General features: G+C 46.5%; 5 protein-coding genes across 5 annotated transcripts; 4 read left to right on the forward strand and 1 right to left on the reverse strand.

Annotated features, from left to right (window-relative positions):
* The first annotated feature begins 1,685 nt into the window (after nucleotides 1-1,685).
* On the forward strand, nucleotides 1,686-4,267 carry BDW43DRAFT_294471 (FAD-dependent oxidoreductase). The gene is made up of 2 exons (XM_032043942.1): nucleotides 1,686-2,399; nucleotides 2,496-4,267. The coding sequence occupies exons 1-2, from the start codon at nucleotides 2,105-2,107 to the stop codon at nucleotides 3,662-3,664; spliced, it is 1,464 nt and encodes a 487-aa protein (XP_031894147.1). The 5' UTR covers nucleotides 1,686-2,104; the 3' UTR covers nucleotides 3,665-4,267.
* Nucleotides 4,268-5,422: 1,155 nt separating this feature from the next.
* Nucleotides 5,423-7,078, forward strand: BDW43DRAFT_255286 (uncharacterized protein). Its single transcript, XM_032039861.1, has 4 exons — nucleotides 5,423-5,625; nucleotides 5,680-6,142; nucleotides 6,192-6,386; nucleotides 6,435-7,078. The coding sequence occupies exons 1-4, from the start codon at nucleotides 5,543-5,545 to the stop codon at nucleotides 6,732-6,734; spliced, it is 1,041 nt and encodes a 346-aa protein (XP_031894148.1). The 5' UTR covers nucleotides 5,423-5,542; the 3' UTR covers nucleotides 6,735-7,078.
* A 580-nt stretch (nucleotides 7,079-7,658) lies between these two features.
* Nucleotides 7,659-10,483, forward strand: BDW43DRAFT_294481 (uncharacterized protein). The gene is made up of 4 exons (XM_032043943.1): nucleotides 7,659-8,322; nucleotides 8,373-9,726; nucleotides 9,782-9,860; nucleotides 9,911-10,483. The coding sequence occupies exons 1-4, from the start codon at nucleotides 7,967-7,969 to the stop codon at nucleotides 10,363-10,365; spliced, it is 2,244 nt and encodes a 747-aa protein (XP_031894149.1). The 5' UTR covers nucleotides 7,659-7,966; the 3' UTR covers nucleotides 10,366-10,483.
* Nucleotides 10,484-11,577, forward strand: BDW43DRAFT_255329 (GNAT family N-acetyltransferase). The gene has a single exon (XM_032039862.1). The coding sequence runs from the start codon at nucleotides 10,602-10,604 to the stop codon at nucleotides 11,325-11,327; it is 726 nt and encodes a 241-aa protein (XP_031894150.1). The 5' UTR covers nucleotides 10,484-10,601; the 3' UTR covers nucleotides 11,328-11,577.
* On the reverse strand, nucleotides 11,578-12,368 carry BDW43DRAFT_255330 (uncharacterized protein). Its single transcript, XM_032039863.1, has one exon. The coding sequence runs from the start codon at nucleotides 12,223-12,225 to the stop codon at nucleotides 11,827-11,829; it is 399 nt and encodes a 132-aa protein (XP_031894151.1). The 5' UTR covers nucleotides 12,226-12,368; the 3' UTR covers nucleotides 11,578-11,826.
* Nucleotides 12,369-13,251: the final 883 nt, after the last annotated feature.

Genomic DNA, 13,251 nt, shown 5'->3' on the forward strand with positions numbered 1-13,251 from the left:
AATGGTGCAGATAGCGTAGCGATGCCCCCTTAATAGTAGTTATTATACCGGTAAATATAGGTCTTCTGTGTAAAGATATTGATGTACAAGAACAACGAAGTATTTCGAGACAAAACCTGCAGAACCTAATCCAATTAATTTTGAGGTTGTCCCGATGGGCGGTGCATCAGAACTCATCTCACCGATATAGTCCGTGATCTGAATTATTTCGATACAATATATACCTAACGTTTTCCACGGCCGAGTGATGGAGTTTCGCCGCACCCACTACTATTTGACGCTTTTAACTATGAATATGGAATCCAAGTAATTTAACTAGTATACAAATATAAACCTTTTTACTAGGGCAATTTCTTATAGTTTACCTAACTATCTCACAGCCCCTGTAGCGTTATGGAGCTGGTCAGCGAGCTGCTGGGGTAGGTTTATTATGCGATTTATTAGATAATATATCAAGCTGCTAAGTATGATTTTGGTCTTTCTGTACAGATAAATGAATGTTATTTCTTAGAATAGTATATTATCTTAATTTTTCCCTAACTATTCGCTTATTCTCAGCGCATAAATCTTTGATTTCTTACTGTAAAAGAAGACTAGTATTTATTACTATTTACGCAGCCTTTTTAAGATATTAAATATACGTAATTTGGCACAGATCGGATAGCGATTCGGCCTGATGACCGTACAGGACAATCGGCCACCGATGAGGAACATCAGGCCATACAACTGTTTAGACTGGCAAACGGGGACGGGAGGGGATGTTAATGCGAGGAGCTTAACCGTCTCTACAACGATTTGGGTTTTGGGTTTCAATGGGAATTCTGAATCCTTTAGGCGTAGAGCTTTCAGCTATATATTAGCGAATCGTTAGTAATAGTAGGAGGTCAAGAATCTGTCCCCTGTCTGAGTAGTATCTACTGCCTGCCTTCGATATTCCTATCTTCTTTGGCCTACGTATCTTTACCTAGTTGACAGGTCCTCTACCCTGAATAGAAGACACCCTTGACATATGCTATATTCTTGAATAGCTATGCATACATTTTATAGTCTTATAACTCTTAAATTTTTAATTTTTAATTTTTATATTTTTTATTTTCACGTTATATACTGATAGGTCATTCGCCTTACATATGGCGTATATAGCTCAGGACAGTATTAATAAAGAAATAGGTCCAATTAACTCTAAGACGTGGAGTATAATCTTGTATTTATTTATAAAATCTATACTATTCTTTATAGAAACTCTAATTGAATTAGAAAGCCTTGAGTATATATACCTAAAAAAACTAAAAATATATCGGCAGCTTTTCGATTTAATTTGAACTTTATTTTATATATCAAAAATAGTTATCTGTATTCGATCTACACGAGAAAGACGCACTTTTTAATGATATAATGGAATAAAGAGAAGATGTTAGAAAAGGTGTAAGAGTAGAATATTTTGGTGTGGTGGCCAAACCGCGTCACTCGGCTGTGCGCGTCACTCGACCATGGAATACGATACAATAAAGGCTAGTTAACAATAGATCTAGATATAATTAACCAGTAGTTTACGATTTGCTGTACCCGTTACACTTAAAGTTTGAACTATCCAGCCCCTTAGTTGAGGGCTCTCATATTCAGCTCTCCATAATACAGGACGAGGGCTGGCTAGCTAAATCTCATAAGAAGATAGCTTCAATAATACTAAATTGATGATGTGTCGTCTCGAAATATGATTTATTGGTTGTACTCTCCTGCGTAGTCCTGGTTTTCATTCAGTGCTACTGCCAGGACGGAGTAACCCTGAGTATTACCTAGCTGAAGAATTAAGATGAACCCCATTACGCTATTGAATGCAAGAAGATAAACGGAAAATCCCTTCCGAATCTGGCAAAGAAAGAAAAGGATCACACCTATCATGATTGGATATCACATCAAAAAGCATAAGTCGGGTCATGCTCAATAATCACCTCGTATTCTGATTCAATTGCAGGGGACCCCTTTCATTCCGGTCGGCGGCTGACACTGCTAGACAACATATACGATACGGACGTACATACTTCAGCGGGGCCCGCTGAAACACAGCGTGGTCTTCTACAATCCGATAAAGCAGCCCTCAAATATGGCATTCCCCATTACCCTGCTATATATCTTCCTCCTTAGCCCAGTAACAGCGTTCACCCTTCGCTCTTGTCTCCTCTCCGCAGTCGACAATGATATCACCCTCGTCGGTCTGGATGGAGATCTCCTCTACCAAACCATATTCGTCAAAACCTACAACCTCAATTACCCTGTCACACCCGCAGCGGTGACCACCCCCAAATCCACCGACCAGGTCTCGCGCATTGTAAAATGTGCCGTGCAGGGTGGCTACAAAGTACAGGCGAAGAGCGGAGGACATAGCTATGCGAACTATGGTGCGTCGCGCCAGTCACCCTCAAACCTACAATTCTATTACCCTCAAAAAGCACTCCCTGAACTGCACCGAATGTCTTAAAACTCATAAAGCGTAGGTCTCGGTGGCACTTCCGGTGCCATAACCATCGACCTCCGCAATATGAAATCTTTCAGCTACGACCCAACCACCACACACGCCACCATCGGCGCAGGCATGCTTAACGGGGAACTCGATAAGCACCTCTACGCGGCGGGTAACCGCGCCGTCGCACACGGAACATCCCCCCAGATCGGCGTGGGCGGACACGCGACAATCGGCGGGCTGGGCCCCGCCGCCCGGCAATGGGGAATGGAACTCGACCACGTCCTGGAAGCCGAAGTAGTCGTGGCCAACGGCAGCATTGTGCGCGCGTCCTCGACCAGAAATCCAGACCTATTATTCGGCATCAAAGGCGCGGGCGCAAGTTTCGGCGTGGTCACCCAATTCGTCCTCCGTACGGAGCCCGCGCCCGGAACCACTGTCCACTACACCTACACCTTCGACCTGGGCAGTGGCTCCTCGCGCGCAGCTCTCTTCACCCAGTGGCAGCATTTTATCCGTCAGAAAGATCTTAGCCGGAAATTGGCGACCATCTGTACCATCCTGAGGGGCACCGTGATAATCTCGGGAACATTCTTCGGGACGCGGTCTGAGTTCGACGCGCTCGGCCTCGACACCAAATTCCCCGGCGCGAACCCGCGGAATAGCTCTGCGATTGTGTTCACGGATTGGTTAGGGTTGGTGGCGCACTGGGCGGAGCAGAGCATTCTTGACCTTACTGGCGGTATTCCTGCGCATTTCTACTCGCGGTGTCTTGGGTTCACTGCCGATACGCCCATCACATCCGACGGCGTAGAGAAGATGTTTGAGTACCTCGATACGGCGCACAGCGGGGCGTTGCTTTGGTTTGTGATCTTCGATCTCGAGGGAGGGGCGATCAACGATGTGCCAATGGGCGGGACGGGGTTCGGCCACCGGGATGTGTTGTATTGGATGCAGAGTTACGCGGTTACCTTGGGGGACGTCGGGGAGACGACGTATAGGTTTTTGGATGGGGTTAACGAGGTGATCCGGAATAATACGCCGGGTTTAGGGGAGAAGGTGTATCCGGGCTATGTGGATCCGAGGTTGCAGGATCCACGGAGGGCGTATTGGGGTGTAAATTTGGAGAGGTTACAGCAGGTCAAGGGGATCTATGATCCTGGTGATGTGTTCCATAATCCACAGGGGGTTTTACCCGCATGACCCCCTTCTTTGTTACACCAAAGAGCAATTTATTAGTATGCACCTCGTCCTGGGGTATCCGTGCTGCGCTCACACCTACGTTTACGCACTAAGGAAAATGTGTGCAATTTATTTGTCAATATACTACTATCCTGGTCTGAGGGAGTTTGCTGTATGTACATAAGATTATGACAGTTCAGTTGGTAACCAATCAATCACTGGTGAAAAGTAGATAAAAGGCAGTGATCTGAAAGCCCTTGTGTATGCATGACCAGCGGACATCGCTGGCGCCCGACCCCAGCTACTGTCCGTATTTACTTAACGTCTTCATGGATCCTCTTTCTAGAATCATCTCTTCCACCTTCGAAGCGTCTAAAGGTAACCGTTGAGCCAAAACCCGCAAACTTCCACGTCGACTAGGGCCCCTGATCTTTCTCTTCCATCAACTTGAGCCTTACTTTTTGAACGCGTTCATAATGGTGGCCTAATCGTGGCGTATTTATAGAATTAGGGTTCTCCATAATTAGGAAAACATGATGATTAAAAATCAGAATCAGGCCTGGAAGGATAGATCATATAGTTAGTATATATCATTATTACTTCACGGTAACCAGCAGCTGGTACAATCTACTCTGGGAAGCCGGTTACAAATGGGGCAGATATAAATGGCTGTTGAAAGTCATGCATAATGTTGCCTGACCGGGCAGGTGAGCTAGAAATTATAGAGGATATTCTCGCTGTAACATATAATTTCATGACGGTATCTTGGCTTGAAATTTTTGATTTCACCTTTGAATATTATTTTTATTATATCATGCCTAATCGACAAATGTCGCCGACAACTCGGATGTCCGGTTCTTCCACAATCACAAACCCTCCCAATACTGGCAGTTTCAATCTCCTGACGGTCCCCGCCGCCGATAGTACATTGAACAGGGCATTTTTGCAAGGAAACCTTGCAACAAGAATATTGCGAGGTATCCTGCATCGTTCGAGATTTTCACCTGGCAATCCGAGACGACTCGGAACATATTGTCTTTGTTCCAGCATATTGGACCATGGGTACGCTTCCCCTATCCATCCGGTGGAGGAGCACCTCCAGTACGCAAACCTAATCAAAATCCGCCCGAGTCAATATCTAGCATGGGCAACCTGGAAAACATCATTTTATAGACGCACGGTGCGTTTCAATTGGATGAACCGTTGGTTTCCAATAGGTCGGTGATTAACAACAACACAGGGATTTGCATGCCATATGAACTAATCGAACCAAGACTAAATTGCTGTGGCGAATAACCCTCTACTCACCGAAGGAGGCCACAGGTTTTACTATTATAATTCTGACTTTAGCGTCGTTAGACAATTGACTCCATTTGTCGCTGCCTCCTAGTGACGTTAAAGAGTATGATATAGGCCAGTGAGGCGTTGCAAGACTAATCTGGATCCACTAATAGGAAGGACTTGCAAACGCGGGATAGCAATGATTTAGCCGAGAAATGGAGTAGCATTAGTCCAAGGGGTCGCCGAACTTCGAAGAATGACTGCAAGGCTCAAGCCAGTCAATGGACAGCCACACACTTTGAACGAACACTTGAAAGCCCATTCAAGGCTGTCTGGTGGATACATGTGGCCGACTATGAAAACTATGTGCTGAACCATTGTGCAGATCAGCTTAGTTGCGGGGACTTTAACGCCCTAGTTTTAGCCCTTTTAGGTCGCAGGTGAAACCCACTCATGAGCTTGAGGCTCCCTGACACCGAGAGTTAGAAATTTCTGACCTGCGCTATAAATATCGTCACACGTATCAAGATGAGCCTCTGAGAGCTTATACAGGATCATCCAATTGAGATTATGTTGATTTTCGCTGCTTCCTAGGACCGCATTTTCCTCGTCAAGTCGATGTACCGACCCACCACCAAGAATGAGTGGTGGTTCTGTGGGACCCTTTTGATGCAAGGATTGCTTGTCATTATCCTTGAAGTGTCAGTACAGACATCTGCCAATATAAGCCACTGGAACCCTCTAACGTGGAACAGATACATCCTCGTGCAGTGGCTGTCGTGGGTCAATTCCAATGTAACCCAAATTACCATCTCCTATGTAGTTCCCATGGGCATGGGCATCGTGGTTTTCGCAAGCATTTATGAAGCAATTCTCTCTCTGGATGCAATTCACCACAAAAACAATGTTTCCTTGCTGGCCATATGCATCAGCAATATCTGCATTGTCGTGTATTCGGTTCTGCAGTTCCTTAAAATGCGAGGAGCTACCCGTTCTTTGCGATATGAGAAGGACGGAATGGGTCACCCTCTCGTGGATTCCTCCAGGGATATCTGGAAATACATGCGACCGGCGGAACTTGCTGTTCCCATTATCCTTGGCATGGCATCTCTGATCATTATTCCTGCTGCCTATAGACTTCACAAGGATTATGCCTGGGCAATTTATAAATGCATTCACGGTAGCGCAGAGCTCAGGGTGCGGTATATGGCATACGAGGTAATGATGACCGACACGCTCCCCAGTGACTTTGACTAAAAGATTTTAGATATATCTGGTTTTGATCAAGTTCAATTTCTTTTTCTTGGTTGGCTTTATCGTCCAGTACAACTTGATCGATGTTCATTTTGCGGAGCCAGAATACTCTCTCACCTTGGCTCTCATCCCCACCGCCCTAGTGGTCATGCTCCTCGGCATCTACTGCGTGAAGTCGGAACGGAAAGTTGCCATGGGCTTTGTCATCGTGAGCCTCCCGTCTGATTCCCGTCTCTCTCTCACTGATTGTATGCAGGCTTGCTTTCTCGGATTGATTACATATTTACTAAGTCGGATCATCGTGCTCTGCGGAAACACTCGACGGGCAAACACTGCTAGCAAGGAGATGATGTTGCTTTTCGCGATCGTCGCGTTGGTTCTTAACGTATTGACTCTGGGATGTGCGGTCCAGTGCGTCTTGAATTTTGACTACGGACTGAAGAGGATCACTCGGCAGGAGCACCGGTGGCCAGAAAATGCCTATGTCTTCGAAAGAGTTCCCGGGCAGTCAAGACCTTCTGTTGATACGAGGTATAAGCGTCTGTCACTGGATTAAGGAAATCCATTCAGTGGAGAAGGCCTATCTCTTTTATCTTCATTATATAAGTATCTGTTTGGTGCACCGATTCTCCAATAGATTTCATTGGCCTTAGCTTAGTGCGTGCCTGTCCGTCTCTTTACTCCTCCCGGAGATCCTGGAGAAAGATTGGTAAAAATAAAAGACCAACAAGTCTAGGAGAAAAGCTAGTGGAGATGCACGGCACTTGACCCTGGAGGGGGTTTACCCGTTCAAACGTTAGTTCGTTTTAAAATAGTCTTAGTGATTGTTAAGTTAGGGCTGAGGGGCCGATGTTCCCAATTGACTCCAAAGGCGAGCGGTTAAGACCGCCGTGAAGAGGGCGGTGGGCCAATGGGAGCCCCCGATACGGAACCCTAACCTATTTGCGTCCTTTTGGGGAATTTTCGGAAGAAATTCCTTTCGTGCTGGTGGAGCCGAAATCCAAAAAGGCAGGTTACAGGCCAGCCGCCCCTCGTTCAAACAGTCGGGCGCCCCGAAACTGGTCATGTGACATACCTAGCGGTGCACATGCCCATTACCGCTCAGGGTTTATGTTACGAGGCTTGCAAACTTTTCAATACATGACATTTTCTATACCCACTACCTTACAAGTTTTAAGTATTTCTTATATTTTATAATTTATATCTTGTAATCTTGCTTGTCTCTCCAGGAGCTCTAGGTCTTTTTTCTTATTTTAAGTTATTTCTCTTATATCTGCTCTTTGAATAAGTACTTCTTAAGTACTTTGTAACCAGTTATTAAGTACTTACGAATTAGTTAATAATTAAGAAATACTTATGATTCTTATATCTTCAATTTACTTATTATTTTTCTTAACAGCAATACTTTCTTTCTTATCATCCCAGTTGGAAAATTGTTGGGAGACAGACATGTGGAAGAGAAAATGAAAACGAATTTCATTGTATGGGTAACAGTATTTAAAAGGTCAGACGCCTCGTTGTGTCCGCCGAGACCTGTGTGGCGGGCGCGTGGCTTCTGGCAAGGGGCACCTGACCAGTTTACTCATCCAAAGGTTGGGTTAAGTTAATAATAGCATGGAGCTAAGCCATCAGCCGAGTCATACTGATTAATTAATTACTTAGCTGAGTTTTTTTCAAAAATGTATGCGTATTTCTTTTTCCCGCTTCATCCTCGGTAAATGTCATCTAGGAGAGCTCTGCAGACTCTGAACCCCGGGCCACGATCATGTATTTTCCCTTTAAGACAGAATGTGGCACTGTAAGAGCTTGAAACTCTTCTGGGTGCTTTCAATAATAGGATCGCTATTTCTATGCCGCACACAGGCAGCATTTCTCCGCCGGCTGGACTGCGAGGAGGCTTTAGTCGACCCGATATTCCAGCCAACAAGCCTACGTGGTTATCTCAACACGGAAGATGCCAACACAGCCACCTTATCCTTGAAGTTGGAGGGCGATTATGTGTCCAATAATTGTGATGCCATCGGTGGTGCGTCGGCGCGGATATCAGTGGAGGCAAAAACCCTAGGTCGTTCGGTCGTTACTGATGACCACCAACTGGAATTCAAAGGAGTCTGCCCCGAAAGGTCTCCTCTGGAATATCCAAGGTGGGTATTTTGAAACGACATCTAGAGGAAGCTTGGTACTGACGAGCTAGGTCTGATCCTCGAACTTACGCAATCTATCATGCCTCATACTCACTGGGCCATCCATATCGCATGAATACTTTGACGACGACGATTCGTCTTCGCCTGAATGAGAGCGATATTTCTTGCGTCGTCGCCAATGTCACCCCTTACATTGGTTCGACCGCATCAGGAGCTTTGAAGGGGATCCCTTTGGGTATCATGATTCTCACTGGGCTGATAGCCGCCATCCTTCGGATCTGTCGCGGCCGTGGTAGAAGTATTTTTCGGTATGAATTGGCGCATGTGGCTCGAGACCCGGCCGAGTCATATTTCCCGGGGATGGGTGACTGCTTGCAATATATTCAGTTTATCTTTTTGACCGGATCTCTGACACTATCATACCCGGGATTTTTTCGGGCGTCGGTAGGCGAGCTGGCCTGGTCATCTCTCATCTTTAAAAACTGGCCCGTTACACATCAATTCGTTTACCCGGGTGTTCGCGACAATATTTATGCCGTAAATGCAACTTACGGCTTGGAGGAGATGGCCCAATTCCTGGGAGCCACGACCATGAGTGACCTGTGGACTAATGCCGTCGTCAACCTGGCTCTCATCATTCTTGGAGTCATCGTGACAACCCAATTTCTATGGCTTGCTAAATGGGCGTGGCAACTGCTCCCAGTCCGAGGTTCAACTCGGGTGATAGATCTTCGACGAGAGATCCTGGACCATATGCACAACACAGGTTGGAGTGTCGCGCGAGTTGTCCTAGATTATTTTCTTCACCCAATCGTTGCCCTGTCCTTATATCAGCCACTTATGGCGACATGGTTTCCAGTCTACCGGTCATTTCTCGCCGTCTCGTTTGTGGCAATTCTAGCTGTGTCATTAGCCTTCATAGTGCGGTACTTAGTCAAGAATGGCAGGCAAAACAATTTCTTCCACAAGGGCTCATACCCAAGATATTCGACCCCCGACTGGCTTTCCGATGCTCTATACATGGTGCCATTTGTGAGGGGCCTAGCTATCGGCGCACTACAAACCTCGGGTCTTAGTCAAATCATCGTTCTGATCTCATGCGAGCTATTCATCTTGGCCTGCCTGCTACGGAGCTGGCGGACACAGCGGGCATGGCGACATGCCTACTTGTCGACTGCGCGGCTCATTGTCATCACAATGAGCTGCACATTCCTCCCTAAAGCAGGTGTGTACGAGGGAAACAAGGCCTTGGTCGGATACTTCATTATATCTATACACACAATTGTCCTGTTCATAGGATTCATCGTCGACGGTCTTTACGACCTAGTTCAATTTGTTCTAAGTAAACTCGGAATCATCGATCCTCTCTCCGCAGACCAGGACCGCCAATCCCACAACGCTCCAGTAAGGACCGGTACTATCCTCAACAGCCAAATAGCAAACACTAACAGAAACCTAGGTATTCGGAATTGGCCAACTCTCGCGCCGCTCAACACGCCGCATGTCCTTCGCACGACTGCCCGCCCTCAACCCAAACGGTACTCCCTTATCTCGTGCCGAGACACCGTTTAGGACTAACAAGAATTAGAAATTTCAGTCCCATACTCTCAAAGACCCTCCACCCCTCGTCGGCCATCCTTTCTAAGTGGCCTCCCCATAAGAGACAAACATCCCTCTTTCTTCCGCGCTCCCCGATCTGAAACCGCCTCCATACCTTCAGCATGGAGCGTGATCTCTCCCTCCTCACCATCCCAGTCTGAAAGTGAATCCCGCGGACCAAGTATTGAATCAGTAGAAATGGAGGCCCTAGATCTAGAATCGAAGGCGAAAGAAGCTGTGGACTATTCATATCGCGAAGCCGATCAATATTACGGTCGGCCGCCGGCTTCGGTTCCTACTTTCGACCATGTGCAGCATAGCCAAGCGGAATCGTCGAACCGAGGGAAGGATAAGAAGAAGAAGGGGTTTTGGAGGTGGAAGCGGAAGGAGAAAAAAGTGAAGGGGTTTGAAGTTATAAGACCTAGACCGTCGGCTCCTCAGTGATGGGGTTGGCTTTAATTGTATTATATTGTTGATATATATGATGCCTGAAATTTCCACCCGAGGTCAAAAATACCCTAGATTATCGCTTAGCTTCGGAATTAGATTACCTTTGGTGACTCATAGGATACGATCGACACTTAAATAGAATGGACAGAATCTTGTCCCATCCACACCCTTCCTGCTATTCTCACACCGAACTGGCTATTAAAATTGCCCATTTGACTTAAATATAGACCATGTCGCCTCCGCTGGGCCCTCCCGTCTCACAACCAACAGCGCTCAGGCCGTCCGCTGTGGTACTTGAAGGACGTACTGTCCGCTTGCTCCATCTTAGCCCTGAACATGCAGATCAACTTTTCCTCCTTGTCGGAGGAAATGACGAGACCAAAGCCGCGCTCTGGACGTACATGATGGATGGTCCGTGGAGTGACATTGAGACGTTCCGCGCAGCAGTAACCGCCAAATCGATGTCTACCGATCCATTCTTCTTTGCCATCCAAGATTCTTCGAGTGGTCGTGTTGTGGGGCAGCTATCGCTCATGAGCATCGTTCCGGGGCAGCTGAGGGTGGAGATTGGTAGCGTGCTTTACTCCCCAGCTCTTCAACGCTCTACGGGTGCAACTGAAGCGGTTTATCTTCTGCTACAGTATGTCTTTGAGTCTCTCGGTTATCGCCGTGTAGAATGGAAGTGTAATGCCTTGAATCGGGCATCTCAGAGCGCAGCGGTGAGACTTGGATTCACATTTGAAGGCGTTTTCCGACAGCACATGGTTGTGAAGGGCAGGAGTAGAGATACGGCTTGGTACTCAATCCTACAGGAGGAATGGGAGCAAAAGCACATCAAGGAGTCTCTGGAACTCTGGCTCCAAGAGAGCAATTTCGATCTTGAGGGGAGGCAGAGGAAAGGGTTGGCGGAGATCAGGAAGGAGCTTGAGCATCACACCCGGCACAGTGATTTATAAGACTCTTCCGGCTGATGGCCAACGCCCTAAGTGATCTCTGCTATGCACGAACTACGGATGACGGAGAGTGTATTTTGTCACCACCTTCAACCCTTCTGAATAGCTTCAGAAATGACCTTTAAACTCATGTGAGTAGGGCTAATTTTGCCGCATGATCAGATCTAGGTTGATAATATCCCCTTCTCGCTATTCCTGGCTTCCACTGAGCGGGGTGGAAAGGTCTCGGCCATGAAAGATGGCGTATATATATCCATAGACTTATAATCGTGCGACAAAATGCACTCTTGGCTGTCATGTGGCTTGGTCACATCTCCTAACATTCATTGGGGACAGGCTTAACTGCTACACACTACGCAGGCCCTACCAACAATCATTAAATATGACAAGTATATTTCGAAATATTGCACTGAAAATTACAAACATTATCGAAGCAACCCCAAAGAAAGGTTCCCGGCATTGAATAGCACCTTCTCATCTCTAAAACAGCACAGGATTGGAATCAAAGCACTCCATACACCTCTGTCACTGGAATAGGGAAGCTCTTCATGGTATTCGTAACATTGGCTAAACCGTGTGCAGTATACCTAGCTTCTCCTTCATACCACGTATGCTTTACATGCACACTCCACGTCGGATATTGCCCCGGAATCAATTTCGCCTCTGTGGATTTGTCCTGGCACGGCGCATAGTCACTTTCGGCAGGGACGCCCGTGCAGGAGGTTTTGAAGCCGGAAGCATTGCTGGCATTGCTAGCGATGTTGAAGTTGTAGTTGCAGTCTTCTGAGCCGCAGCTGGTGGTGAAGTCGGAAACCTTCCATTGCACTGGATCGTCGAACGGAGTGGCAAAGGTGAATCCGAGGATTGAGAGGCCGACGGCGAGAGTAGTGTAGAAGTGCATGATGGCGAGTAGTTGCGCAGTAGATACGATCTGCTTAACTTTAGAAGATAGGAGGATAGAGTAGCGGGAGGAGAGGAAATAGAGTAATCGTATAGGTGGTTTGGTTATGTGAGCTCTGGTTGGAATGATTTACTTGGAGCTACCACGGATAAAGAGATGTTTAAATAACCCGTCATGTCTTCAGGGATAGCATTCAGAATCACGTTCAGTTGTAGTCTGAAACAATGGGCGATCGCGTACTCAAACAATAATGCGAATTTGATCCATTGTGGAGCCAAACCCATTTTATGGACAGCCAGACGTTGTCGATAACTTGGTCCAATTTTCTGGATAGGCCCACTCTTGGCGACGAGGCCACCCTTCAGGTGGGAAGGTCTCAAGTGACATACAGGGTTCTCCGATCAGCAGCTGTTGATAATAAGCTTCGGACTGTTCCATATATAGCTCAGATATCGTCTCATCCTTAAACGTGGTAATATATCGCCAGGCTTCGAGCATATGACCTGTATCCTGGCAAATCTTTCACCCGGTTATTGCAGTCAATGTATACGCCAATGCGTATAAGGCATCCAGCAGATGGACAGCAGCTACAATGTGGCAATGTTTCAGAGCATTATTAGGCATCGCATAAGATGCATGATGATTGAATGCGCAATGTATTAAAGGCCTCTCACAATATTAGACTAATCCATTCTCTAGACTATTGCTATATATATAAATTAGAAGTCAATGACAAAGAAGGATCATAACTGTAGCTAACTAGAGCTACCCAGGAGGTGAGCATGAGCAACGTTACATCTTGACGCGGGATCATGAGGATCTTATATGCTTGGTCAAAATGGGGCAGAGACTGTTTCAGCCTTTACCATTTTTTGTCCAGTTAAGTGCATCTGTTATAAAGTAGTACAATAGCTGTGATCGCCAATCAACCTAGACCTAGGCCTGCTCCACAGAAGTAGAGCGAACGTAAAGTTAGGTACCTTTATATCTAGATCCCTAATCGTCTTGATTGTTGTACAGGATTTA

The sequence above is a fragment of the Aspergillus alliaceus genome (genome assembly GCF_009176365.1).
Source record: "Aspergillus alliaceus strain CBS 536.65 unplaced genomic scaffold BDW43scaffold_91, whole genome shotgun sequence".
Taxonomy (NCBI): Eukaryota; Fungi; Ascomycota; class Eurotiomycetes; order Eurotiales; family Aspergillaceae; genus Aspergillus; species Aspergillus alliaceus.

What these genes read in the sequence shown, in the direction of transcription:
- BDW43DRAFT_294471 (XM_032043942.1), top strand. Translation starts at nt 2,105, where the DNA reads ATGGCATTCCCCATTACCCTGCTATATATCTTCCTCCTTAGCCCAGTA. An exon ending in ACATAGCTATGCGAACTATG is followed by an intron (nt 2,400 to 2,495) that starts GTGCGTCGCGCC and finishes CATAAAGCGTAG; the next exon opens with GTCTCGGTGGCACTTCCGGT.
- BDW43DRAFT_255286 (XM_032039861.1), top strand. Translation starts at nt 5,543, where the DNA reads ATGTACCGACCCACCACCAAGAATGAGTGGTGGTTCTGTGGGACCCTT. An exon ending in TGCGGTATATGGCATACGAG is followed by an intron (nt 6,143 to 6,191) that starts GTAATGATGACC and finishes AAAAGATTTTAG; the next exon opens with ATATATCTGGTTTTGATCAA. An exon ending in TTGCCATGGGCTTTGTCATC is followed by an intron (nt 6,387 to 6,434) that starts GTGAGCCTCCCG and finishes GATTGTATGCAG; the next exon opens with GCTTGCTTTCTCGGATTGAT.
- BDW43DRAFT_294481 (XM_032043943.1), top strand. Translation starts at nt 7,967, where the DNA reads ATGTGGCACTGTAAGAGCTTGAAACTCTTCTGGGTGCTTTCAATAATA. An exon ending in TCTCCTCTGGAATATCCAAG is followed by an intron (nt 8,323 to 8,372) that starts GTGGGTATTTTG and finishes CTGACGAGCTAG; the next exon opens with GTCTGATCCTCGAACTTACG. An exon ending in GCCAATCCCACAACGCTCCA is followed by an intron (nt 9,727 to 9,781) that starts GTAAGGACCGGT and finishes ACAGAAACCTAG; the next exon opens with GTATTCGGAATTGGCCAACT.
- BDW43DRAFT_255329 (XM_032039862.1), top strand. Translation starts at nt 10,602, where the DNA reads ATGTCGCCTCCGCTGGGCCCTCCCGTCTCACAACCAACAGCGCTCAGG.
- BDW43DRAFT_255330 (XM_032039863.1), bottom strand. Translation starts at nt 12,225, where the DNA reads ATGCACTTCTACACTACTCTCGCCGTCGGCCTCTCAATCCTCGGATTC.